Source organism: Ranitomeya imitator, chromosome 1, assembly GCF_032444005.1.
Source record: "Ranitomeya imitator isolate aRanImi1 chromosome 1, aRanImi1.pri, whole genome shotgun sequence".
Lineage (NCBI taxonomy): Eukaryota > Metazoa > Chordata > Amphibia > Anura > Dendrobatidae > Ranitomeya > Ranitomeya imitator.
The window spans coordinates 114,786,721-114,814,143 of NC_091282.1; the positions used below are offsets into that span (position 1 = coordinate 114,786,721).

General features: G+C 42.4%; 1 protein-coding gene across 2 annotated transcripts in view; it reads left to right on the forward strand.

The window, feature by feature from the left end:
* AP3B1 (adaptor related protein complex 3 subunit beta 1) overlaps window positions 1-27,423 on the forward strand; it is a 354,978-nt gene that overhangs the window by 285,245 nt on the left and 42,310 nt on the right. For both annotated transcript variants that reach the window (XM_069749950.1, XM_069749942.1), the window contains exon 25: window positions 15,641-15,738. In XM_069749950.1, coding sequence (XP_069606051.1) covers window positions 15,641-15,738 — 98 coding nt within the window. The remainder of the gene's footprint in view (window positions 1-15,640; window positions 15,739-27,423) is intronic.

Here is a 27,423-nt window from a genome sequence, read left to right on the forward strand (position 1 = left end):
GTTTGTTTCTGACCAAATACTTATTTTCCACCATAATATGCAAATAGATTGCTAAAAAAAACAGAAATGTGATTTTCTGGATTTTTTTTTCTCAGTTTGTCTCCCATAGTTGAGGTCTACCTATGATGTAAATTACAGACGCCTCTCATCTTTTTAAGTGGTGGAACTTGCACTATTGCTGACTGACTAAATACTTTTTTGCCCCACTGTATATCAGTGAGACATATATATATATATATATATATTTTATATTTCATACAGCGCTAGATAGCAGAAAAGCCAGTAATTCAATTGCCGGCTTTTGCTATCTCCTTCCAATACCCGACATGATATGAGACATGGTTTACATACAGTAAACCATTTCATATCTCTTTTTTTTTTTTGCATATTCCTCACTACTAAGGTTAGTAGAGTATGTGTGCAAAATTTGGGGGCTCTAGCTTTTAAAATGAAGGGTTAAATTGCGGGAAAAAATGGCGTGGGCTCCCGCGCAATTTTCTCCGCCAGAGTGGGAAAGCCAGTGACTGAGGGCCGATATTAATAGCCTGGAGAGGGTCCATGGTTATAGGACCCCCCCCTGGCTAAAAACATCTGCCCCCAGCCACCCCAGAAAAGGCACTTTTGTAAGATGCGCCTATTCTGGCACTTAGCCTCTCTCTTCCCACTCCTGTGTAGCGGTGGGATATGGGTAATAAAGGGTTAATGCCACCTTGCTATTGTAAGGTGACATTAAGCCAGGTTAATAATGGAGAGGCGTAAATAAGACACCTATCCATTATTCATCCAATAGTAGTAAATGGTTAATACAACACACACACATTAGGAAAAAAGTATTTTATTGAAATAAAGACACAGGGTGTTGTAATAGTTTTATACTCTCAATCCAAATGACGACCGTCGTTCTGTAAAAAAGGAAAAATAAAAAAACAACAATATCCCATACCTTTCCGCCGTTAGTCATGTCCCACGCTGTAATTCCATCTGAAGGGGTTAAATAATTTTACTAGCAGGAGCCTGGTAATGCAGCCGCCCCTGCCTGTAAAAACTGGGGAATTAATGGAAAGCAGGGGAACGTAGCTACCTAGACTTGCGGTGCTGCGCCCCATGCTGGTATAAACTCATATGAACTCTGGCGTGAGAAAATATTCAGAAAAATTCCCATGCTCGAGTTCATATGAGGGATATGAAATGGCTTACTGTATGTAACCATGTCTTATATCATGTCTTGTTTGGGAAGGAGATGGCAAAAGCCGGCAATTGAATTACCGGTTTTTCTGCTATCTTGTGCTGTATTAAATATAAATATATATATACTAGATGGCAGCCCGATTCTAAAGAATCGGGAGTCTAGAGTCCATATATACTTTATTTATTCAAATGTAAGAATAATACAATTAATAAATAATAGTAAGAAAGAACAAAAATAATAGGCAGTATATGGAGAAAACACCAAACAAAAGTTCAAAATTGGTGTGAAAATGTCACTGAACCACTTCACAACTAAATATATATAGTTTTGGTAAATGGTATTATCATTTTTTTGACGAAATTCGGCAGGAGCTTGAAGAGCAACGTCACTGGGCCCGCCTCCACGCAGTAGAAACTTGCTGTGAGGTAAAAATTCAAAAATCACACCAAAATGGCGGGCGGAGTGTGTCACAGTACGGCACGTTTCTGATTGGTCGCTCGCAGAAGGCGGCAACCAATCAGACACTGGACACTGTTGACGTCACTTAGCTCCGGACATTAGCTCCGGACATTAGCTCCGGACATTAGCTCCGCACATTAGCTCCGGACATTAGCTCCGGACAAAGCCACGGAAGTTGGCACAAATTGCAGGAAGTAGTATTCTAGGCAATTATATATTAGATATATATATGTATCTCACTGATAGAAATATACGGTAGATATAACTGTATATGTGTTTTCTCGAATATTTGAGCCCGTGGATCCATTCTATGTCCATTTTGCAAGCCGGCGAGAAAATCTCGCCGTACGGATGCCATACAGATTGCGTACGGAGGTTTACATGCGCATAATATGCAGCCACACCCTGCCTACGGATGACATACGGATCACTGTTTTGGGATAATTTCTGCGTATTGCGCATGTAAAATACAGAGCGTATTTCCTTACGCCTAGTGTGACCCTAGCCTTATTCACTCTGGTTTGGGCTCACAAACACTGAGGTAAAAATCAGGGGAACGTATATTAGAAACACGTCACCTCTTCTGTATTATTCACTCCTGCTTTGGGCTTACAAATACTGAGGTAAAAAAAACTGAGTCAAAATACTGGTGTAAAAAAAACAAATATTATGTGCTGCCAAAATTTTCACTGTTATACCACTAATTTACAGAGTTTTGCAATGTTTTTTTTGGTGAAAACAATTGCAAGTTGAAACCGCTATGTGAATGGGCGGCCTAATAAGTGAGTTATTTAAAATCTGATATATTAAGTTAAATTGCTCCAAATCAGGATGATTAAATATGGGTTAATTGAATCCTATTCTGAATCTTATTATAAACATTACTGAAATCACAAAGTGAATACTTATCGCCATTGTTCCTCCCAGGGTCTACATTTTAGAGAATAAATCCTTGCGCTATAAATCACATGTTGTGGGTTTGTGAATTCTCACAATTATTTTAGACTTTCTTCAAGAACCATAGAACATAAAAGCATCAATCGTCATAATCATTTTCTTTGGGTTGCTCCAGTACAAGCACTGTGTCTTGCATCAGATGTAATTGATCTTGAAGCAGTGTAATCACAATTATTCACTTTCTTAATTGGCCTGCCCAAAATCAGAAAATGGAAACCGATCGGCAGCGTTTAGATCAATAGCTTTATAGCAGAGCCTCTGGGGGCTGGGAGATAGTGGTAATGGGCAGATCAATTGACTTTAGATGCCAATCACTGACGATGTGTTTTGCATAACTAATGCAGGTTACCTGTGCTGTATAAAAAGATCAATTTCTGTGTGTGATGAGTGGTAGGTAGGAAATTTGTTTGTAATTTTTAAGTAGTCGGAAGTGAATTTGGCAGTAATAAGAAAATCTGACATTCTATGCAGAGCAGCTAAAAAATGACATGATTTATTCTTGTATTTAAAGGACACCTCCAACTGGATATGTTTAGTTATTTAGGTCCACAATTATGTTCTGATTAGATTTTCACTATATCTAAGAAACATTTCTTTTTATGATCTAGAAACTAATTCCCCTTGTATCTTTCACCCTGACATATAAGTAAATAACATTTTAAGTATTTGCATTCCATCCATTCATAACTGTAGATGGTCATCTCCCCTATTTGTGGTTGCAAATATATCGATTTTTTTTTTTTTTTATTATTGTATATTGAGGCATCGTGTCTACATCTGTTTAATAACTTGAATAACAAAAGTGCAACTTTCTTTAGTTTATAAATAATTGGCCATTATGGGTTTTACTTTTCCTAATTTGCTTTATACTGCTGCTTGCTGAATCCACCTCTAATAGTACAGGTGCTGAGACAGATTGGGATGGGCTGTGTCCTGATTCAAAACACTGACTGGTGAATAAGGCCTTAAATGATTGACATTTAGCCAACTTTAATCTAATATTTTGGGGGATTTAAAGGGAATCTGCCAGTAGGATCAGTCCTCCTAAGCCGTTTATACGGGCATGCAGGTCATAGGAGGCTGAATAAAATGACGCCTTGATATCTGAGATCCGATGTCTTATTCCAGAGAAATCCTTGTTTTTTCTTAATATGTAATCAGCTGCTAAGATCTATGGGCCGGACATAGATCTCCCTGAGAATCTGCCTCCAGAGATTATTTTACCTGAAAAGGGATGTAACCAGTGGGCGACATGTAATGACTGGCAACCTGCTGTCTTCATCTACATGAATCACACACAGAGCTGATACATCTGCTAACGTGTTTGTTATGAGACAATGTTCAGTTCTACTGTTCTGTTACATGTCTCACACCGATAACCTCCTCTTTCATTTAAAATAAGCTCTGGAGGTAGATTTGTGTCCGGCCCATAGATCTTAACAGCTTGTTTACATATTAAGAAAATATTAAGAAAAAGATGGCTTTCTTTATAGCAAGGCATAAGAATGCAAGTACCGTATATACTCGAGTATAAGCCGACCCGAGTATAAGCCGACCCCCCTAATTTTGCCACAAAAAACTGGGAAAACTTATTGACTCGAGTATAAGCCTAGGGTAGAAAATGCAGCATTTACCGGTGAATTTCAAAAATAAAAATAGATGCTCCATACCGTTCATTATTGCCCCATAGATGCTCCATATACAACTGTGCTATATAGAATGCTCTGCACCGTTGATTATGGCCCCATAGATGCTCCTTATAATGCTGTGCCATATATGCTCTGCACCTTTGATTATGGCCCCATAGGTGCTCCTTATAATGCTGTGCCCCATATATGCTCTGCACCTTTATGGCCCCATAGGTGCTCCTTATAATGCTGTGCCCCATTTATGCTCTGCACCTTTATGGCCCCATAGGTGCTCCTTATAATGCTGTGCCCCATATATGCTCTGCACCTTTATGGCCCCATAGGTGCTCCTTATAATGCTGTGCCCCTTATATGCTCTGCACCTTTATGGCCCCATAGGTGCTCCTTATAATGCTGTGCCCCATTTATGCTCTGCACCTTTATGGCCCCATAGGTGCTCCTTATAATGCTGTGCCCCATATATGCTCTGCACCTTTATGGCCCCATAGGTGCTCCTTATAATGCTGTGCCCCTTATATGCTCTGCACCTTTATGGCCCCATAGGTGCTCCTTATAATGCTGTGCCCCATATATGCTCTGCCCCTTTATGGCCCCATAGGTGCTCCTTATAATGCTGTGCCCCTTATATGCTCTGCACCTTTATGGCCCATAGGTGCTCCTTATAATGCTGTGCCCCATATATGCTCTGCACCTTTATGGCCCCATAGGTGCTCCTTATAATGCTGTGCCCCTTATATGCTCTGCACCTTTATGGCCCCATAGGTGCTCCTTATAATGCTGTGCCCCATTTATGCTCTGCACCTTTATGGCCCCATAGGTGCTCCTTATAATGCTGTGCCCCATATATGCTCTGCACCTTTATGGCCCCATAGGTGCTCCTTATAATGCTGTGCCCCTTATATGCTCTGCACCTTTATGGCCCCATAGGTGCTCCTTATAATGCTGTGCCCCATATATGCTCTGCACCTTTATGGCCCCATAGGTGCTCCTTATAATGCTGTGCCCCTTATATGCTCTGCACCTTTATGGCCCCATAGATGCTCCTTATAATGCTGTGCCCCTTATATGCTCTGCACCTTTATGGCCCCATAGGTGCTCCTTATAATGCTGTGCCCCTTATATGCTCTGCACCTTTATGGCCCCATAGTTGCTCCTTAGAATGCTGCTGGTGCTGCCATAAAAAAAAAAAAAATCACATACTCACCTCTCTTCTCAGGACGCCGGCGCTTTCAATAATTACCTGCTCCTCTGCGGCTCCGTCTCCAGCACTGACGCTCAGCAGAGGGCGCGCACTGACTACGTCACAGCGCCCTCTAACCTGAGCGTCATTGCTAGAGGACGCTGCAGACGGAGCCGGAGCGAGGAGCAGGTAATTATAGCGCTGCGCTCCCCTTACCTGCTGCGGCGCGGTCCCTGCAGTCCCTGGCGTCTCCGGCGCTGCAGCTTCTTCCTGTAATTGAGCGGTCACATGGCACCGATCATTTACAGCAATGAATATGCGGCTCCTCCCCTATGGGGGTGGAGCTGCCTATTCATTTCTGTAATGAGCGGTGCCATGTGACCGCTCAGTGCAGGAAGAATCTGCAGCGCCGGAGAAGCCAGGGACTGCAGGGACCGCGATGCAGCAGGTAAGTATGATTACACGGCCCCCGCTCTCCCTCCCCTGCTGACACCCGGGTATATGACTCGAGTATAAGCCGAGAGGGGGACTTTCAGCCCAAAAAAATGGGCTGAAAATCTCGGCTTATACTCTAGTATATACGGTAGTTAAAAAACAAAAACTGGGCACTCAGCTGAAAAAAAAAATTGTGAGACTACTTAAACACAAGGAACATCTACTATATAATTGTCTAAGGGTCACTTCCATCTGTCTGTCTGTCCTTCTGTCATGGTTATTCATTCGCTGATTGGTCTCGCCAGCTGCCTGTCATGGCTGCCGTGACCATTCAGCGACGGGCACAGTCCGGAAGAAAATGGCCGCTCCTTACTCCCCGAAGTCAGTGCACGGCGCCCGCATACTCCCCTCCGGTCACCGCTAACACAGGGTTAATGCCGGCGTAATGGACCGCGTTATGCCGCGGGTAACGCACTCCATTACCGCCGCTATTAACCCTGTGTCCCCAACTTTTTACTATTGACGCTGCCTATGCGGCATCAATAGTAAAAAATGTAATGTTAAAAATAATTTAAAAAAAAAACCTGCTATACTCACCCTCCGTAATCGCTTGCGCCGCCTGCCATCTTTCGTTGCAGGTTCCGGTGGCAAAGATGGTATGGGAGAAGGACCTGCCATGACGTCACGGTCATGTGACCGCGACGTCATCACAGGCCCTGCGCGAGAAGGACCTGCCATGACGTCACGGTCATATGACCGCGACGTGACCACAGGCCCTGCGCCTGCGCTAGAAAGACCTGCCATGACGTCACGGTCATGTGACCGCGACGTCATCATAGGTCCTGCGCTCATACCAACCCTGGGACCGGAAGCTGCCATGGACTACAAGGGGCCCTCGGTAAGGTGAGTATATGTTTATTTTTTAACCTGTGACAAACCTGGCTGGGCAATATACTACGTAGCTGTGCAATATACTACGTGACTGGCCACTATACTATGTGGCTCTGTGCTGTATACTACGTCGCTGTGCAATATACTACGTGGCTGGGCAATATACTACGTGGCTCTGTGCTGTATACTACTTCACTGGGCAATATACTACATCACTGGGCAATATACTACGTGGCTGGGCAATATACTACGTGGCTCTGTGCTATATACTACGTCACTGGGCAGTATACTACGTGGCTGCGCAATATACTACGTCACTAGGCAATATACTACGTAACTGGGCAATATACTACGTAACTGGGCAATATACTACGTGGCTGGGCAGTATACTACGTCACTGGGCAATATACTACGTGGTTGGGCAATATACTACGTGGTTGGGCAATATACTACGTGGCTGGGCAATATACTACGTCGCTGGGCAATATACTACGTGGACATGCATATTCTAGAATACCCGATGCGTTAGAATCGGGCCACCATCTAGTTATATAATATAAGCCCATGCTTAAGTTAGAGTTTAGCGTTCTGAAACAGAATAATGGAGCTCTGATTCATATAACAAGATGTATATGATAAAGCTAATCTGGATAGATTTGTGGACCCAAGAACTAAATGTTGATCATATTGGAATACTTAAAATTATTGAAGATTGGCTATCGTTTTTGTGCTGTGTGATTTTTAACAAGGCCTACCTTAAACAGGACTTGTTTATGTGCAAGAAACAATTCCTGTTTAATCACAGGCATGGCATGAGAAAATAATCACAGATCTGCACTTTCCCCATAGTATAACATTTGTCAGTGTCATCTGATAAAACTTCGGATAGCACTCGGCCATGTGGAACGCCAGTGGGAGCGAGCCCTTTAACTTTGTGGGTTAGCCACCATGTCTCAAAAAATGCTGCATAAAGTTGGGAATGCTTGGGACTTTATCATAATTGTAACATTGTAACACTATTCTTTAAAATTGAACTTCGTCCTTCTTTTTCTTTCACTGCACTCCTACCATATAGTCTGTCATACTCTCTCTCTCTCTCTCTTTCTCTATATATTTCACCTCAGATTGCCCCCCCCCCCCCACCTTCCTTCCCATTTTCTCTTCTTCGGACACCATCTTGATTCCTTTCCTAGATCTCATCCTGTGATTTCTTTGCTTTGCAATCAATCCTGTGATTCATTGGCAGATCATCACATGGGCAGCTAGACCATCTCTGCCTTGCTGTACCCTTCTCTCCTCTATAGTCTCCTAAATTATCGAATATGGGAGCTGCACGGTCATTATCTACATTATAACTGTGAGACAGGAGCTGTGAAATTATACTCTGCATCAGTGATAGTTTTTGTCACTCTTCCACTGCTGAATTTAAGTAGTAGTCAGAGCAATTTCATTATACAAAAACTTCTGGTAACTGAGAGGATAACCCTCTTAGCATAACATATATTTACTATAAGGCTCATCTCATGCTCATTATAGGGGCTTTGTGGGGTGGTGTATGACCATATCATGGGTCATGACCAGGAACTGTATGCTTTGATGGCTTTTTTAATTTTTTGTTTTTGTTTTTTGTTTGGGCTGCCTCTTGCGTGTATGTAACTGTTTTCATTTGCGGCTCATATAATTGACTTTACATACATGGATCAGCACTTCAGAGATTATGGTGTGATGCTCACTCAAATTGTATTTTAAACTTCAGGGTTTTCCACTACTCTAACGACCACTTCGTTACTCTACTACTCTAACGACCACCATGTTCACCCCCCCCCCCCCCCCCCCGTTCCCCAGTAAAATAGCTGTAGTTGTGTGAAAAGGTGTTTCCCCTTCCTGATTTCCTATTCTTTTGCATAGTCATCACACTAATGTTTCACATCACCAAACAAATTTAAATATTAGACAAAGATAATACAAGTAATCACAAAATACTGTTTTTAATTGAAGATCTTTATTATTAAGCGAAAAAGAAATCCAAACCTACAAGGCTCTGTGTGAAAAAGTGTTTGCTCCCCTAAACCTAATAACTGGTTGAGTCACCCTTAACAGGAACAACTGCTGTCAAGCGTTTGTGATAACTGCAGTGCGTCTTTTACAACGCCCTGAAGGCATTTTGGCCCACTCATCTTTGCAGAATTGTTGTAATTCAGCCACAAATCAGCGAGCATGAACCACCTATTTAAAATCACGCCACAGCATCTCAATCTTACTAAGGTCGGGACTTTGACTAGGCCACTCCAAAGTCTTAATTTTGTTTTTCTTAAGCCATTCAGAGGTGGACTTGCTGGTGTGTTTTGGATCATTGTTCTGCTGCATAACCTAAGTTCGCTTCAGCTTGAGGTCACGAACAGATGGCTGGACATTTTCCTTCTGCATTTTTTGGTAGACAGCAGAATTTATGGTTCCATTTACTACAGTAAGTCTTCTAGATGCTGAAGCAGCAAATCAGCCCCAGACCATCAAACTACCACCTCCATATTTTACTGTTGGTATTGTGTTCCTTTTCTGAAATGCTGTGTTACTTCTACGCCAGATGTAATGGGACATACACATTCCAAAAAGTTCATCTTTTGTCGTCTTGTCAGTCCACAGAGTATTCTCCCAAAAGTCTTGGGGATCATCAAGATGCTTTCTGGTGAAACTGAGACAAGCCTTTATGTTCTTATTTTTCTGCAGTGGTTTTCGTCTTGGAACTCTGCCATGCAGGAACTTTGTCCACTCTTTCTTATGGTCGAGTCATGAACACTAACCTTAACTGAAGCAAGTAAGGACTGTAGTTCTTTAGATTGTATTGTGGGGTCTTTAGTGACCTCTTGGATGAGTTGTTGTTGGCTGTTGAGGTAATTTTGGTCTGCTGGCCACTCCTGGGAAGGTTCACCACTGTTCCATGTTTTCGACATGCCATTTGTGGATAATGGCTCTGACTGTGGTTCACTAGAATCCCAAAGCTTTAGAAATGGCTTTATAACCTTTTCCAGATCAATCTCATTTACTTTGTTTCTCATTTGTTCCAGAATTTCTTTGAATTGCGGCATGATGCCTAGCTTTTTTGAGCACCTTTTGGTTTACTACACTTCATCAGACAGGTCCTATTTAATTGATTTCTTGATTGAGAACAGGTGTTGCAGTAATCAGGCCTGCGTGTGGCTAGGGAATTTGAACTCTGCTTCCCAAACATGATAAACCGCAGTTAATTTAAGTTTTAGGGATCTTTTTCACACAGGGCTCTGTTTGGATTTCTTTTTACCCTAATAATAAAAATTGCATTTAATGTTTAGTTGTGTTATCTTTGTCTAATATTTAAGTTTGTTTGGTGATCTGAAAGTGTGACAAACATGCAAAAGAATAGGAAATCAGGATGGGTTTAACACTTTTTCACACAACTGTATACTCACCTTCGGTGCATCTCTCACTTTCTCTGGATGTATGTGATTTGTCTGAAGATTAAGATAAAGGTACCGTCACACTAGACGATATCGCTAGCGATCCGTGACGTTGCAGCGTCCTCGCTAGCGATATCGTCCAGTGTGACAGGCAGCAGCGATCAGGCCCCTGCTGTGCTGTCGCTGGTCGGGGAAGAAAGTCCAGAACTTTATTTGGTTGCTGGACTCCCCGCAGACGTCGCTGAATCGGCGTGTGTGACACCGATTCAGCGAGGTCTTCACTGGTAACCAGGGTAAACATCGGGTAACTAAGCGCAGGGCCGCGCTTAGTAACCCGATGTTTACCCTGGTTACCATCCTAAAAGTAAAAAAAAACAAACACTACATACTTACCTACAGCTGTCTGTCCTCCAGCGCTGTGCTCTGCTCTCCTCCTGTACTGGCTGTAGGTAAGTATGTACTGTTTGTTTTTTTTTACTTTTACGATGGTAACCAGGGTAAACATCGGGTTACTAAGCGCGGCCCTGCGCTTAGTTACCCGATGTTTACCCTGGTTACCGGCATCGTTGGTCGCTGGAGAACGGTCTGTGTGACAGCTCTCCAGCGACCAAACAGCGACGCTGCAGCGATCCGGATCGTTGTCGGTATCGCTGCAGCGTCGCTAAGTGTGACGGTACCTTAACTGTGTCATGCAATTACTGGGAGAGTCAGTTTTGACACCTCTGGAATGTTATTTTACTGGGAGGACACATAGGTATTGACAAGGGGTTGTCCAAGTAATGGCCAGCCCATAGAAGGGAACATAAAGTCATATATATTTCCAGGGGTAATGACCATGAGTTTACATATCCTAACGGAGGAGATGGAATCCATGCATTTTCAGATGGAAAGGATTAACGGAGTTAGATACCAGCTGAATTATATATATTGTTGGACAAGAGGCAGATTGAGAAAAGAAAAACCTATAATGTTACTTTAACCTATTTGAATGGAAGTTGTATACATCATTAACACAGCCAATACTTTTTGTCTCCATCTTAAAAATCTTATCCCTATCAATAACCTATTGTAAATATTCTTTTTAAATATCATGAACATTAATCAATTGATTTTCTATTACAAGTAATTATATTTCTCTTATTTTAATGGGACCAAAAGGGCTATCCATAATCAATACTGACTGACCCTAATCTGGGAATCATTTATTTCTATGCTATATACTTTACAAGGGAAGTTACTATATGGTAGTGTTTAATCATTTGTGTTGACATATATTGTTTATAGAAGACTGCCAATATAGATCAGCGTCTAATCTTACTGAAAAGAAGCTAGATTTAGTAAAATTCCCCTCATTTGGTAATTAATCATTCTTGTAATTCTAGCCTTTGTTTCCAACATTGCATTTTAGGAAATCTTCTGCTTGAATGTGATTAGTTAGTATCATATTTTCAGTACTCTACTTGGAGGTCTGACCGTAAATATTCAGAGGGTGAAGCAAGTATTATGCTGTGCACACACGTTCAAGATTTTTCGTGTTTTTTTTCGCTATAAAAACGTGATAAAACCGCGAAAAAAACGCATACATTAAGCATCCTATTAGAATGCAATCCACAATTTTTGTGCACATGTTGTGTTTTTTTCTGTGGCGCAATCGCATTCCGGAAAAAAATGCAGCATGTGCATTCTTTGTGCGGATTCGCAGGGATTCTACACACATAGGAATGCATTGACCCGCTTACTTTCCGCATGTGGCTATGCCCACCATGCGGGAAGTAAGCAAATCATCTGCGGATGGCACCCGGGGTGGAGGAGAGGAAACTCTCCTCCAGGCCCTGGGAACCATATACCCTTAAAAAAAAAAGAAAGTAAAAAATCGTGATATTCTCACCTTCCGGCGTCACCTGCAGCCTTCCCACTCCTGGCAGCTAGCTTTGCCGCAATGACCTGTGTGTGATGATGTAGCGGTCTCGCGAGACCGCTACATCATCTGGGGTCATTGCCGCGAGGCATTACTGGGAACGGAAGCTGACGGGAGCGGGAAGGCTGCAGGGGACGCCGGAAGGTGAGAATATCACGATTTTTTATTTTTTTTTTAATTATTTTTAACATTATATCTTTTTACTATTGATGCAGCATCAATAGTAAAAAGTTGGTCACACTTGTCAAACACTATGTTTGACAAGTGTGACCAACCTGTCAATCAGCTAATTACGCTTGTAAAACGCTAGTGTTTAGCGGGAAAACGCATGCCAATTCCGCATGCGTTTTACCCGTGGCTCAGTTGCGGAATTGCCGTTGAAATTTCTACGGCAATTCCGGACGTGTGCACATGGCCTCAAACATGTCACCAATTTATTAAGTAAATATATTTCTAAAGGTGCTATTGTCATGAAATTCTCAACAGATGTCATAACAACCCATGCAATCCACACAAGCAAATAAATCGAACCATAGCTGTCCATAAATTTAAGTTATGTGTAATAATATTGAGAGATTACACAGGGAAAAAGTATTACACTCAAATTTATTTAATACTTCGTACAAAAGCCTTTGTTAGCTTTAATATGCCTCCTGTAGGGGGAAACTAGTTGCATGCATTGCTCAGGTGTGTTTTTGGCTCGTTCTTCCACACACTCATCAAATCCTGAAAGTTACGTGGCTCCTTCTATGAACTCTGAGCTTTAGTTCCTTCCATACATTTTCTGGTGGATTCAGGTCAGGTTTTTGACTCGGCCATTCTAGCAGCTCATTTTCTTTCTCTGAAACCAAATGAGAGTTTCCTTGGTTGTGTGTTTGTGATCATTGTCTTACTGAAATGTCCACCCTCGTTTCATTGTCATCGTCTTGGTAAATGGCAGCAGATTTTTGTCAAGAATGTCTCGATACATTTGTCCAATCATCTTTCCTTCAATTACATGACGTTTGCCAGTGCCGTGTGCTGAAAACAGCCCCATCCCATCATGTTACCACGTCCAAACTTGATGATATGAGGGGGTGATATGCAGTACTTTTTGGCTTCCAGACATGGTGTGTGTAATGGCATCCAGAGAGTTCAATTTTGGTCTCCTCTAACCAGGCTATATTTTCCCAGTATTTCACAAGCTTGTCTAAATGTTGATGAACAAACTGCAGACGTGCTTGAACATGCTTTTTGGCTTATTTTTTTTTTCTTGTGTGGTAAGCGTGCATACAGGCCATAGGGGCTGAGTTGCATTAGTTTTTTTTTTAAACAATTGTACCTGCTAATTCCAGGGCTCTCTGTAGAGACCACAGATGACATTGGCTCTTGGACAGCTCTTATGATTTGTTAGCGATTTCTGACATCTTACAGAGAGCACCTGCTCATGGGTTTATAGGGTTCATAGGTTTATGTGGAAACCCATGATGTAACATAGTAACATAGTAACATAGTTAGTAAGGCCGAAAAAAGACATTTGTCCATCCAGTTCAGCCTATATTCCATCATAATAAATACCCAGATCTACGTCCTTCTACAGAACCTAATAATTGTATGATACAATATTGTTCTGCTCCAGGAAGACATCCAGGCCTCTCTTGAACCCCTTGACTGAGTTCGCCATCACCACCTCCTCAGGCAAGCAATTCCAGATTCTCACTGCCCTAACAGTAAAGAATCCTCTTCTATGTTGGTGGAAAAACCTTCTCTCCTCCAGACGCAAAGAATGCCCCCTTGTGCCCGTCACCTTCCTTGGTATAAACAGATCCTCAGCGAGATATTTGTATTGTCCCCTTATATACTTATACATGGTTATTAGATCGCCCCTCAGTCGTCTTTTTTCTAGACTAAATAATCCTAATTTCGCTAATCTATCTGGGTATTGTAGTTCTCCCATCCCCTTTATTAATTTTGTTGCCCTCCTTTGTACTCTCTCTAGTTCCATTATATCCTTCCTGAGCACCGGTGCCCAAAACTGGACACAGTACTCCATGTGCGGTCTAACTAGGGATTTGTACAGAGGCAGTATAATGCTCTCATCATGTGTATCCAGACCTCTTTTAATGCACCCCATGATCCTGTTTGCCTTGGCAGCTGCTGCCTGGCACTGGCTGCTCCAGGTAAGTTTATCATTAACTAGGATCCCCAAGTCCTTCTCCCTGTCAGATTTACCCAGTGGTTTCCCGTTCAGTGTGTAATGGTGATATTGATTCCCTCTTCCCATGTGTATAACCTTACATTTATCATTGTTAAACCTCATCTGCCACCTTTCAGCCCAAGTTTCCAACTTATCCAGATCCATCTGTAGCAGAATACTATCTTCTCTTGTATTAACTGCTTTACATAGTTTTGTATCATCTGCAAATATCGATATTTTACTGTGTAAACCTTCTACCAGATCATTAATGAATATGTTGAAGAGAACAGGTCCCAATACTGACCCCTGCGGTACCCCACTGGTCACAGCGACCCAGTTAGAGACTATACCATTTATAACCACCCTCTGCTTTCTATCACTAAGCCAGTTACTAACCCATTTACACACATTTTCCCCCAGACCAAGCATTCTCATTTTGTGTACCAACCTCTTGTGCGGCACGGTATCAAACGCTTTGGAAAAATCGAGATATACCACGTCCAATGACTCACCGTGGTCCAGTCTATAGCTTACCTCTTCATAAAAACTGATTAGATTGGTTTGACAGGAGCGATTTCTCATAAACCCATGCTGATATGGAGTTAAACAGTTATTCTCATTGAGATAATCCAGAATAACATCCCTCAGAAACCCTTCAAATATTTTACCAACAATAGAGGTTAGACTTACTGGCCTATAATTTCCAGGTTCACTTTTAGAGCCCTTTTTGAATATTGGCACCACATTTGCTATGCGCCAATCCTGCGGAACAGACCCTGTCTCTATAGAGTCCCTAAAAATAAGAAATAATGGTTTATCTATTACATTGATGTGAATCAATAATCAAAACTTGTAGAAAGAACATTGAAAATGATGTTGGCTATTGTGTAAATTACCTGAAGAGTCATGTGGGCATAGCCAAGATGTAGAAGAGTCAGATTGTCAGGTTCATTAAATGTCCTTTAAAGCTACTTAGGTGACATAGGTGATGTTTACATGGCAGATACATAGTGGGCCACTACTTTGGACAAGCCTTATTTGGTTGAAGTGTCCTAAGAAAACCTACCAGTAATTGTTCTGATTCCCTGCAGCACTTTTACAGGGGAAATTAAGTCTTACACACTCAATGGATCCTGAAATGAAAGAACACCCCCTAATTCTAATGCAGGACAAAATATGTCCTATAGAAATAGTTGCTGTTTAATCACAGTCTCAACTTTGAAGAGGATCCTGAAAAGAAAGAACACCCCCTAATAATTCAAAAGCTACTAGTAGAGGGCAGGATATTTTTTAAAATTAGACAACCTGTTTAATAGATACACATTTATGATGTTTTTTTTTTCTTTCTGAAGCACAAAAGAAGATAAGTTTTCTGTTGGGATACAGCCACCACCCGGAGAACTTCTCTTACCAGTAACTATGTCAGAAACAGACTTTAAGAAAGAGCAGGGTAAGTAAAGCTAAGTACTTTCATATAGATTCTCACGTTGATGGTATGTTTTCTGTTTGTAATTAACCTGTACAAAAGTTTCTATATTGATTTACTGTTCACATGATCATTTCTTTATCTTATTGTCTACAGTTTTATTTGAAAGTTTTCACCCTCCCAATGCAACATGAACTCTAGGGTCAAAAAATGCCCAAAGTTTCTTCCCCTTCCTATTAATTCATACTCTTTAGGAGAGAGGTTTGGTGGAAGCCTTCCTCATGTTGCATTGTCTGTGGAAAGGTCCTCCAGACCGACAGACACATTATATATATCCCACCGGCATTGAATAGCAAAAAACATTGGGATGAAATCGCATAACGGTTCAGTACTTTTTTCTCAGGGATAATCTAACAGCGTTAGACGACTTCCGATCGGTAAATATTTACCTTCCGGTATTTACCAGGCTGATTACACAGACACAGCGATCTTCAGATGTGCACAGAACGGTCCATAATAGGTTGTTCTGTACGCCTAAGCTGCCATTGTCCTCAGCAGCACAGGTCCTCTTTACACAAGATACAGCGTTGGAGAACAATGATCTTTTGGACTTTTACACTGAAAAATTATGAACGAGCTGTCCTAGGAACCCTTGTTTCACTATAATTGGGCAGTCTAAACCGGCTGCTCGATGAGCGAGCGTTCTCAATATTCTTGAGTGTAAATGGATTGTAACTCTGCATCAAGAAGATACCGATTTAACCGTATACATTGACTTGGTCTCTCTTCCTTTGTGTATCAGACATGTGTCTGTGTAAATGGGCTGCCTCTTCTTCAGTGTCAGAGTAATCTTGCATCACATTAGGATTTTTCTGTATGTGGGCCGTGGAACTGTTGTCTTGTATTACTGATGTACATTGTCATCTCTCTTGATGTTTTTACTTTCCGCTGGCTAAAGCCTTCATTGCTGCTTAACTGCTTCTCTGCAAATAAAGGTGAGTAATGCCTTTTCCAATTTCTGAGAGCATAGCTGCTGAATGATGTCATGGAGAGTAGTGTGTCTGCTTCACAGCGCCCCAGGACAGAGTGCAAGATGACTTAAAGGTCCATGTCGGCTAAAGATGCACCGATCATTAATATTTAAAGGGAATCTGCCACTATATTTAACCTTTCTAAACTATTAATATGGCCATACAGGTTTTAGACTGCTGAGGGGAGTGATGGCTGTATGTCTCATATCATGTCTTGTTGTGGATAAATCTTCTTTTATCACTATATGTAAATGACCTCTCCCAGGCTATGGGGAGGGCGCTGCCTGGAAGATAACTCTGCCTCTGCACTTCATCTCGCTTCCCATCAGCATCACTCTTTCCCTGTGATGTTGGGTGTGTGCAGGAAATCTTGCACTTAAGGTACCTTCACACTCAGCGACGCTGCAGCGATACCGACAACTATCCCGATCGCTGCAGCGTCGCTGTTTGGTCGCTGGAGAGCTGTCACACAGACAGCTCTCCAGCGACCAACGATGCTGGTAACCAGGGTAAACATCGGGTTACTAAGCGCAGGGCCGCGCTTAGTAACCCGATGTTTACCCTGGTTACCATCGTAAAAGTAAAAAAAACAAACACTACATACTTACCTTCCGCTGTCTGTCCCCGGCGCTGTGCTTTCCTGCACTGACTGTGAGCACAGCGGCCGGAAAGCAGAGCGGTGACGTCACCACTGTGCTTTCCGGCTGGCCGGCACTCACAGCCAGTGCAGAGAAGCACAGCGTCGGGGACAGACAGCGGAACGTAAGTATGTAGTGTTTGTTTTTTTAACTTTTACGCTGGTAACCAGGGTAAACATCGGGTTACTAAGCGCGGCCCTGCGCTTAGTAACCCGATGTTTACCCTGGTTACCAATGAAGACATCGCTGAGTCGGCGTCACACACGCCGATTCAGCGATGTCTGCAGGGAGTCCAGCGACGAAATAAAGTTCTGGACTTTCTGCAGCGACCAACGACATCACAGCAGGATCCTGATCGCTGCTGCGTGTCAAACTGAACGATATCGCTAGCCAGGACGCTGCAACGTCACGGATCGCTAGCGATATCGTTTAGTGTGACGGTACCTTTACACTTGCGTCTAAGAACAGAGATCGAAGATGGCGAAATCTTGGCAGTATAGCCACTTGTTAATGTCTCTACATAGCCTCACTATATACAGTGTTAGCCCCCACATAGTCTCCTTATACGAGGCATGGCCCCCACATAACCTCCCTCTATGCAGCGTGAGCCCCCACATATCCTTTCTATATGCAGTGTGAACCTCCACATAGCCCCTGATATACAGTGTATGCCCTACATAGCCCCTATATGCAGCGTGAGCCCCCACATAGCCTTTCTATATGCAGTGTGAACCTCCACATAGCCCCTGATATACAGTGTATGCCCTACATAGCCCCTATATGCAGCGTGAGCCCCCACATAGCCTTTCTATATGCAGTGTGAACCTCCACATAGCCCCTGATATACAGTGTATGCCCTACATAGCAGCTCCTGGGATTTTTTTTACTATGTATACAGTACTGTATGTATGTTTACTCTGCATGTCACCAGTGATGCTGCAATAATTTATGGATACACTTTCTGGGTCTGCTCACTGTTAATATATCGTGGCAGCTTGTTCTTTGATGTGGCCGTGTGCATCGCGCTGTCTATGGCCGGCTCGGGCATGTGGGCGGGCGTCTCTTTACCTGGTGTACCTGCTCCGGGACTCATTTCCGGCGCCTGTGCACTTTGGCTGACGCCCTGTCTCCATGCCAGGACCCTGCCGTCGCAGTGCGCATGCGCCGCTTGCGCCACCACTATTGGCCGTCATACCAATGTGACTGGGGTCGGGGGGGGGGGGGAAGCTATCTTAAGGTCCTGCTCGTCTCTACTCCTCATCCCCTTGAGAAAGCGGCGTGCAGCACCGCGAAACGCGCGTTGGGGGTCGCTCTCTGGCTGCGCCCTTCCCTCCTCATCCCTCCTGTGGTAAGCCCATTTGTCTTTTCTGCTAACTTGCCCTGATTACCTACATGATGCATCATGTTACCCCTATGTTAGGGACGGACCTTTTGTGGCATACAGTGCATTTATGCTTACATGGGCCTGCTTACTGAATATTCCTGTAGGGTCTATACTTTACCCTGCTTGTTTGGGCTACCATTTACGGACAGTGAGGGGTGTCTTGGGGAGGTGGTTTCCCCTTCACGTATTTATTGGAAATGTCTTTACCATGACCTATTACTGATAATTATTTTTTAATGTTTGTATCAATAAAAATAGTTGTTTATATATAATTCCGTGTTTTGCTCCTTGTTCTCCGGGTTCTAAATGCTATTTGTGGAGCGGATTCAATTTGTCTGGGGGCCCATTACTTTTTTTGTGCTTTCTCCCAGACTGTCGCTATGTTTTTGGTATCTTGTATATTAAAAAAAAAAACATTCATACAAAACTAGTGAGCCAAGAATGAAGTTATGGCTCTCAGAATAATAAAACACCATAACACTACTGATCTATAGAACAAACGTAACATGTAATTTTTAATGTAAGGTGAATTCAGAAAAACAAAACAGCTGAGTTTTTTGGTTTGTTGTTTTTTGTTTTGTTTTTTCAAATTCTCCCCCATTTGGAATTTTTTGGCAAAGTGAATAGTGTCATTCAAAACTTCAACTCGTCTTGCAAAAAAAAAATACCCGTGATATGGCTACATTGACAGATAAATAAAAAAAAAGTTATTGCTCTTGCAAGGCGAGAGAAAATGAAAAATGTCTTTGTCTTCAATTTTGTGCCGTTAGCACACTATTAATAAATCTGCAGTACGGTAATTTTTTTAATGTTTGGTGCATATGCTGGGAAATTCCCTCAACATAATTTTACTTCGTACTTATCGTTTACGTGGCTGTGATAATTAATCATGGCTTCTCTGTGATGACCCTGGTTACTACATAGATAGTGGATACCTGATCGCATTGAATTAGGCCAGGTGACCAATAGTGGCTCTATACACTAGGCCTCATTCATGGAATTCTCTTATCCTTGATGTGGTCTTTTGTCATCGGTTTTAACTTTCGTGGGTGTAAATTTTGCAGTAGTAATGGGGATGTGTTAAACATTTTTTTTTTATGTACCTTAAGACTATTCTCCTTAAATGGAATCTGTCAGTAGGTTCAACCCCCTCCTCCCCTAAACCATCTATATAGGCATGGAGGCCATAGGAAGCTGAATAAAATGATACCTTGATAGCAGCGACCTGATGTCTTATTCAAATATCCAAGGTTTTTTTTTAAATATGTAAACAAGCTGTTCAGATCTATGGGCTGGACATAGATCTCCCTAGGAATCTGCCTCCAGAGATTAGTGTACAATACCTCTGGAGTGCTGGTGCTGGACAGCTTTCCTAGCGGGTATGCAGCCACTACTTCCCCCCCCCCCCCCCCCACCACCTCTTATTATACAACACCGATTCAGTATGGTTTGTTTTTTAATCATTCTTGATTTACATTTTATTATACAGTCTGTGCAGTAGTTTACTTTCCTCACTTTATGCCAAGCCAGTTGTATATATGTGACGCGCACACACACATATATAGAAAACATTATGTGCATTTGTGTTTGGAAAGTGGGGAAAAACCTATTGCTTGTACAACCGCTATTTCATTTGTTCGGCGCATTGATATTTTCTTTATCCTTCATGTACCATCGTAAGCAACATCTAGTAATTTTGACAAATACCTCATTGTGACTTTATAACTGGGATCTACAAATTGACGTAAGACTTTTTAGAACTTTATTTCTTGCTTGTTTTGCTTAAATTGGAAAAATAATGCGCATTAATCGTTTTGCGAATTGTGGCGAGGTCGTGTTTTCACACAGCGCCATCTTCCTACGCTAGCAGCGCCATGCCTGGCCTCCAAGTATTTCCATGTAATTTTACTTGCAACATTTTTTGTTGATGCCGATTCTGTTCTTTTTTTTTTTTTTTTTTTTTTTTTTTTTTTTTTGGAAAGACATCAGATGAAAGTTAGAGGTAAGGTGTTTACTTTGCCTTATTAAGATTTATGAATCTATCTACTAAATCCCTAGCAAGCAAGATGCTAATTCCTAACAAGTCGGACATTTACTATTTTCTGGCCCCTTAACTACCTCTAGCAATCATATTTGATGCCCCTTAATTAAACTGGCTTTTTTCCCCCCTTCCCAGGTTCTTTTCCACCTCAGCAATCCAGACAATACATTTGCTTACCATGCTGCTCTCCTAAGTGTTCTTTTGCATGTAAATTAATCTTAATTCAGTTTACACTGTCATGCTGAGTGGTACAAATTGCCTATAACAATAAAACAGCACGAGTTAAAATGGGAGGGGGCTGGGCAGGCGGATTGGATGTGTGCCTTGCCTGATAGGATGTTAGTTTTCTTTATGCCAATACATTAGCTGGCAATAATGAATCTTCTCTTCTGAAAAGCATGGTAGAGTTGATTTTTTTTTTAAATTTTACTTCAATGGGGCAGTCCCATGTATTTCATAGGAGAAGTTAGACAAAGCATTAATGACAGGAGTGTTGAGGTTAAATATGAAGCCATGCATCCACTTGTATGAATGCTATCCATCTTTCCATTTGCAGGAGCTTGGTTAAAAAAAAAAAAACGTCCTAGCTTTGTACAAAATTTCATTTAATTACAGGTTGCAGGAAACGGGCTTTTAACATAAACATAGTTGCATTCATTTACTAAGCATTTGCTCTTCAATATAGCCTAATGGAGAAGGTTTAAGTCCTAAATGAGTGTACACTTCCGCCGGCAGTGTTAGGTCAGCCTGTGCTCTCCGCTTAAAAGCTACTCTACGCTGCCTCCGTTTTTTTCTTTCTCTCGGCTTTCTTTTATTTTTTTCCTTAAACGACGGTCTTTAAAAATGTTTTAAAGAATATTTCCTTATTACAGCCGTACCAAGTCCATTGTTGCCAAAATGCGCTTGTAGACCTCAAATTCAACATTCTGGAAGCCAATGGAAACTGTATCAAAATTGTAACCAAAAGTATAGAAAATATAAAAAATATATAGCATACAAACTAAAGTTTTACATTTCAAATATGTTTTATTGATTTGCAAATACAGTGCTCAGGTACGATTTGTTTCCACAGCTATCGGTTTTGGTTAGTTCTCTTTTAGCTCCCTACTTGACAGTTCCAGTTGGCATGACCAAAAAATATGATCACTGAAGATTTTATTATTATTATTATTATTAGTGATGAGCGAATATACTCGTTACTCAAGATTTCCAGAGCATGCTCCGGGGTCCTCCGAGTATTTTTTAGTGCTCAGAGATTTAACCCCTTAGCGACCGCCGATACGCCTTTTAACGGCGGCCGCTAAGGGTACTTAAACCACAGCGCCGTTAATTAACGGCGCTGTGGAAAAAGTCCATAGCGCCCCCCAGAGGCCGATTTTCTCCGGGGTCTCGGCTGCCGAGGGTAGCCGAGACCCCAGAGAACATGATTCGGGGGTTTTTTAACCCACCCCGCATTTGCGATCGCCGGTAATTAACCGTTTACCGGCGATCGCAAAAAAAAAAAAAAAAAAAGCGATCTCTTTTTAATTTCTCTGTCCTCCGATGTGATCGCACATCGGAGGACAGAGAAAAGGGGTCCCAGGTGGCCCCCCAATACTCACCTAGCTCCCCCGATGCTCCTCGTGTCTCCCGGTGGGCGCCGCCATCTTCAAAATGGCGGGCGCATGCGCAGTGCGCCCGCCGGCCGGCACCGGGAGAATCTTTGGGGTCTCGGCTGCCGGGGGTAGCCGAGACCCCAAAGAGCACGATCGGGGTCGGTATTACCGACCCCTGTTTTGCGATCGCCGGTAATTAACTGTTTACCGGCGACCGCAAAAAAAAAAAAAAAAAGTTAAGTGTAATTCTCTGTCCTCTGATGTGATCGCACATCAGAGGACAGAGAAATAGGGGGATTCGGGGACCCTAGCATACTCACCTAGGTCCCTGGATCCTCTTGCTGCTCCTCCTGGCCGCCGGCAGCAGAACATGGCGGACGCATGCCCAGTGCGCCCGCCATCTGTCTCCATCTGCCGGCCGGCAGGAGAACAGCAGTTGGGGCTAAAATTAGGGTTAGGGGTAGGGTTAGGGGTAGGGTTAGGTTAGGGGTAGGGGTAGGTTAGGGTTAGGGGTAGGGGTAGGGTTAGGGTAGGGGTAGGGTTAGGTTAGGGGTAGGGTTAGGTTAGGGGTAGGGTTAGGTTAGGGGTAGGGTTAGGTTAGGGTTAGGGGTAGGGTTAGGTTAGGGGTAGGGCTAGGGTTAGGGCTAGGGTTGGGGCTAAATTTAGGGTTAGGGTTGGGGCTAAATTTAGGGTTAGGGTTGGGGCTAAATTTAGGGTTAGGGTTGGGGCTAAACTTAGGGTTAGGCTTCTTTCACACTTACGTCGGTACGGGGCCGTCGCAATGCGTCGGCCCGACATACCGACGCACGTTGTGAAAATTGTGCTCAACGTGGGCAGCAGCTGTAGTTTTTCAACACATCCGCTGCCCAATCTATGTCCTGGGGAGGAGGGGGCGGAGTTACGGCCACGCATGCGCGGTCAGAAATGGCGGATGCGACGTACAAAAAAACGTTTCATTGAACTTTTTTTGTGCCGACGCTCCGCCAAAACACAACTGATCCAGTGCACGACGGACGCGACGTGTGGCCATCCGTCACGATCCGTCGGCAATACAAGTCTATGGGCAAAAAACGCATCCTGCGGGCACATTTGCAGGATCCGTTTCTTGTCCAAAACGACGGATTGCGATGGAATGCCAAACGACGCAAGTGTGAAAGTAGCCCTAGGGCTAGGGTTGGGGCTAAAGTTAGGGTTAGAGCTGGGATTAGGGTTAGGGTTTGGATTAGGGTTCGTATTAGGGTTAGGGTTGGCATTAGGGTTACGCTTGGGATTAGGGTTAGGTTTGGGATTAGGGTTAAGGTTAGGGTTGTGATTAGGGGTGTATTGGGATTAGGGTTAGGTTTGAGGTTAGGGTTGAGATTAGGATTAGGGGTGTGTTGGATTTAGGGTTTTGATTAGGGTTATGGTTAGGGTTGACATTAGGGTTGTTTTGGGGTAAGGGTTATGATTATGGTTAGGGTTAGTGATTAGGATTATGGATGAGGTTGGGATTAGGGTTAGGGGTGTGTTGGGGTTAGGGTTGGAGCTAGAATTGGGGGGTTTCCACTGTTTAGGTACATCAGGGGGTCTCCAAATACGACAGCCAATTTTGCGCTCAAAAAGTCAAATGGTGCTCCCTCCCTTCTGAGCTCTGCTGTGCGCCCAAACAGTGGGTTACCCCCACATATGGGGCATCAGCGTACTGGGGATAAATTGGACAACAACTTCTGGGGTCCAATTTCTCTTGTTACCCTTGTGAAAATAAAAACTTGGGGGCTACAAAATCTTTTTTGTGAAAAAAATAATATTTTTTATTTTCACGACTCTGCATTCTAAACTTCTGTGAAGCACTTGGGCATTCAAAGTTCTCACCACACATCTAGATAAGTTCCTTGGGGGGTCTAGTTTCCAAAATGGGGTCACTTGTGGGGGGTTACTACAGTTTAGGTACAACAGGGGCTCTGCAATCGCAACATAATGCCCACAGACCATTCTATCAAAGTCTGCATTCCAAAAAGGCGCTCCTTCCCTTCCGAGCTCTGCCGTGCGCCCAAACAGTGGTTTACCCCCACATATGGCGCATCAGCGTACTCGGGATAAATTGGACAACAACTATTGCAGTCCAATTTCTCCTGTTACCCTTGTGAAAATAAAAACTTGGGGGCTACAATATCTTTTTTGTGGAAAAAAATAATATTTTTTATTTTCACGACTCTGCATTCTAAACTTCTGTGAAGCACTTGGGCATTCAAAGTTCTCACCACACATCTAGATAAGTTCCTTAGGGGGTCTAGTTTCCAAAATGGGGTCACTTGTGGAGGGTTTCTACTGGTTAGGTACATCAGGGGCTCTGCAAACGCAACATAATACCCGCAGACCATTCTATCAAAGTCTGCATTCCAAAACGGCGCTCCTTCCTTCCGAGCTCTGCCGTGCGCCCAAACAGTGGTTTACCCCCACATATGGGGTACCAGCATACTCAGGACAAATTGGACAACAACTTTTGGGGTCCAATTTCTCTTGTTACCCTTGTGAAAATAAAAATTTGGTGGCTAAAAAATCTTTTTTGTGGAAAAAAAAATATATTTTTTATTTTCACGGCTCTGCATTATAAACTTCTGTGAAGCACTTGGGCATTCAAGGTTCTCACCACACATCTAGATAAGTTCCATGGGGGGTCTAGTTTCCAAAATGGTGTCACTTGTGGGGGGTTTCCACTGTTTAGGCACATCAGGGGCTCTCCAAACGCGACATGGCGTCCAATCTCAATTCCAGCCAATTCTACATTGAAAAAGTAAAACGGCACTCCTTCTCTTCCAAGCTCTGCGGTGCGCCCTAACAGTTGTTTACCCCCACATATTGGGTATCAGTGTACTCAGGAGAAATTGCTCAACAACTTTTGTGGTCTAATTTCTCCTGTTACCCTTGTGAAAATAAGAATTTGTGGGCGAAAAGATCATTTTTGTGTAAACAAAAGCGATTTTTTATTTTCACGGCTCTACGTTATAAACTTCTGTGAAGCACTTGGGGGTTCAAAGTGCTCACCACACATCTAGATAAGTTCCTTAAGGGGTCTAGTTTCCAAAATGGTGTCACTTGTGGGGAGTTTCCACTGTTTAGGTACATCAGGGGCTCTCCAAACGTGACATGGCGTCCGATCTCAATTCCAGCCAATTCTGCATTGAAAAAGTCAAACGGCGCTCCTTCACTTCTAAGTTCTGCGGTGCGCCCTAACAGTGGTTTACCCCCACATATGGGGTATTGGCGTATTCAGGAGAAATTGCATAACAAAATTTATGGTTACATTTCTGTTTTTACACTTGTGAAAATAAAAAAAATGGTTCTGAATTAAGATGTTTGCAAAAAAAAGTTAAATGTTCATTTTTTCCTTCCACATTGTTTCAGTTCCTGTGAAGCACGTAAAGGGTTAATAAACTTCTTGAATGTGGTTTTGAGAACCTTGAGGGGTGTAGTTTTTAGAATGGTGTCACACTTCATTATTTTCTATCATATAGACCCCTCAAAATGACTTCAAATGTGATGTGGTCCCTAAAAAAAAATGGTGTTGTAAAAATGAGAAATTGCTGGTCAACTTTTAACCCTTATAACTCCCTAACAAAAAAAAATTTTGTTTCCAAAATTGTGCTGATGTAAAGTAGACATGTGGGAAATGTTATTTATTAACTATTTTTCATGACATATCTCTCTGATTTAAGGGCATAAAAATACAAAGTTTGAAAATTGCAAAATTTTAAAAATTTTCGCCATATTTCCGTTTTTTTCATAAATAATCGCAAGTAATATCGAAGAAATGTTACCACTAACATGAAGTACAATATGTCACGAAAAAACAATCTCAGAATCAGCGGGATCCGTTGAAGCGTTCCAGAGTTATAACCTCATAAAGTGACAGTGGTCAGAATTGCAAAAATTGGCCCTGTCATTAAGTACCAAATTGGCTCTGTCACTAAGGGGTTAATTTTCTTCGCCTCAGCTGAATGATTTACAGCTATTAGCCAGCAGAAGTACATGTGGGGGTTGCCTGGTTGCTAGGGAATCCCTACATGTACTTATGCTGGCTAAGAGATGTAAATCATTCAGCTGCGGCGATGAAAATTAAATCTCCGAGCACTAAAAAATACTCGGAGGACCCCCGAGCGTGCTTGGGAAATCTTGAGTAACGAGTATATTCGCTCATCACTAATTATTATCCAATATTTTTTGTGAAGTATAAGGGTACATGAAGTCATACATTAATTTGTGTGTAGGATTGGCTGTTGAGGGACATTTTTTTGTGAATTTAGTTACAATAGTTACTCCCTAATTTGGGAAATAAAGAATACAAATAGTCTCCATTCCTGCAAGCAGCAGACATAACAAGTGCACATGATTAATAATTACTACTGTTATTATTAGTACAATTATTAATATTATATGAGTTGTTGAGGGAAAGAGGTGTCATTTTCCATTGAATGCTATAGGTATTCACCTGACATGTAATTTTTACTAGTTTAGTAAACAGTAACTCAGAGGCAGCACACAGTAGAAATTCGAGTTCCTCCATTATACAAAAACATAGGGACTCGATGCACCAAATACAGGGCCCGTTGAGGCATCTTTCCTTTATGGATGCTTAAAAAAATCATTTGAACTTGTTGGAGAAATTAACCTCTGCAGCAAGCTAATGTCTTGAATTTTCAATATGGAAGCTTAATTGGACCAATGACTTCATCTTACATTTTCTGATTTTCAGTTGTCTGTGAGCTAGTGAGTAGAATCTAGCTGCTATGATTCCTCCCATACAGAGTACACACAGACATGGGAGATTCCTGCTCTCCTGGCTCTTTAGCATATGTTTAGAAGCAGCATGTAGGACATTATCAGTAATGAGCATTGTAGCTGTGAATCCAGCTCTTTGGCGTAATAAACATTTACTGGAAAACTGTTGCACAGGTTTGTGTGTGACTCTGCATCTTTCACATTTATAGACTTCAATAAACAGCAGTAACCTGATCCCTTAATGAGCTGGCAGTCCATCTTG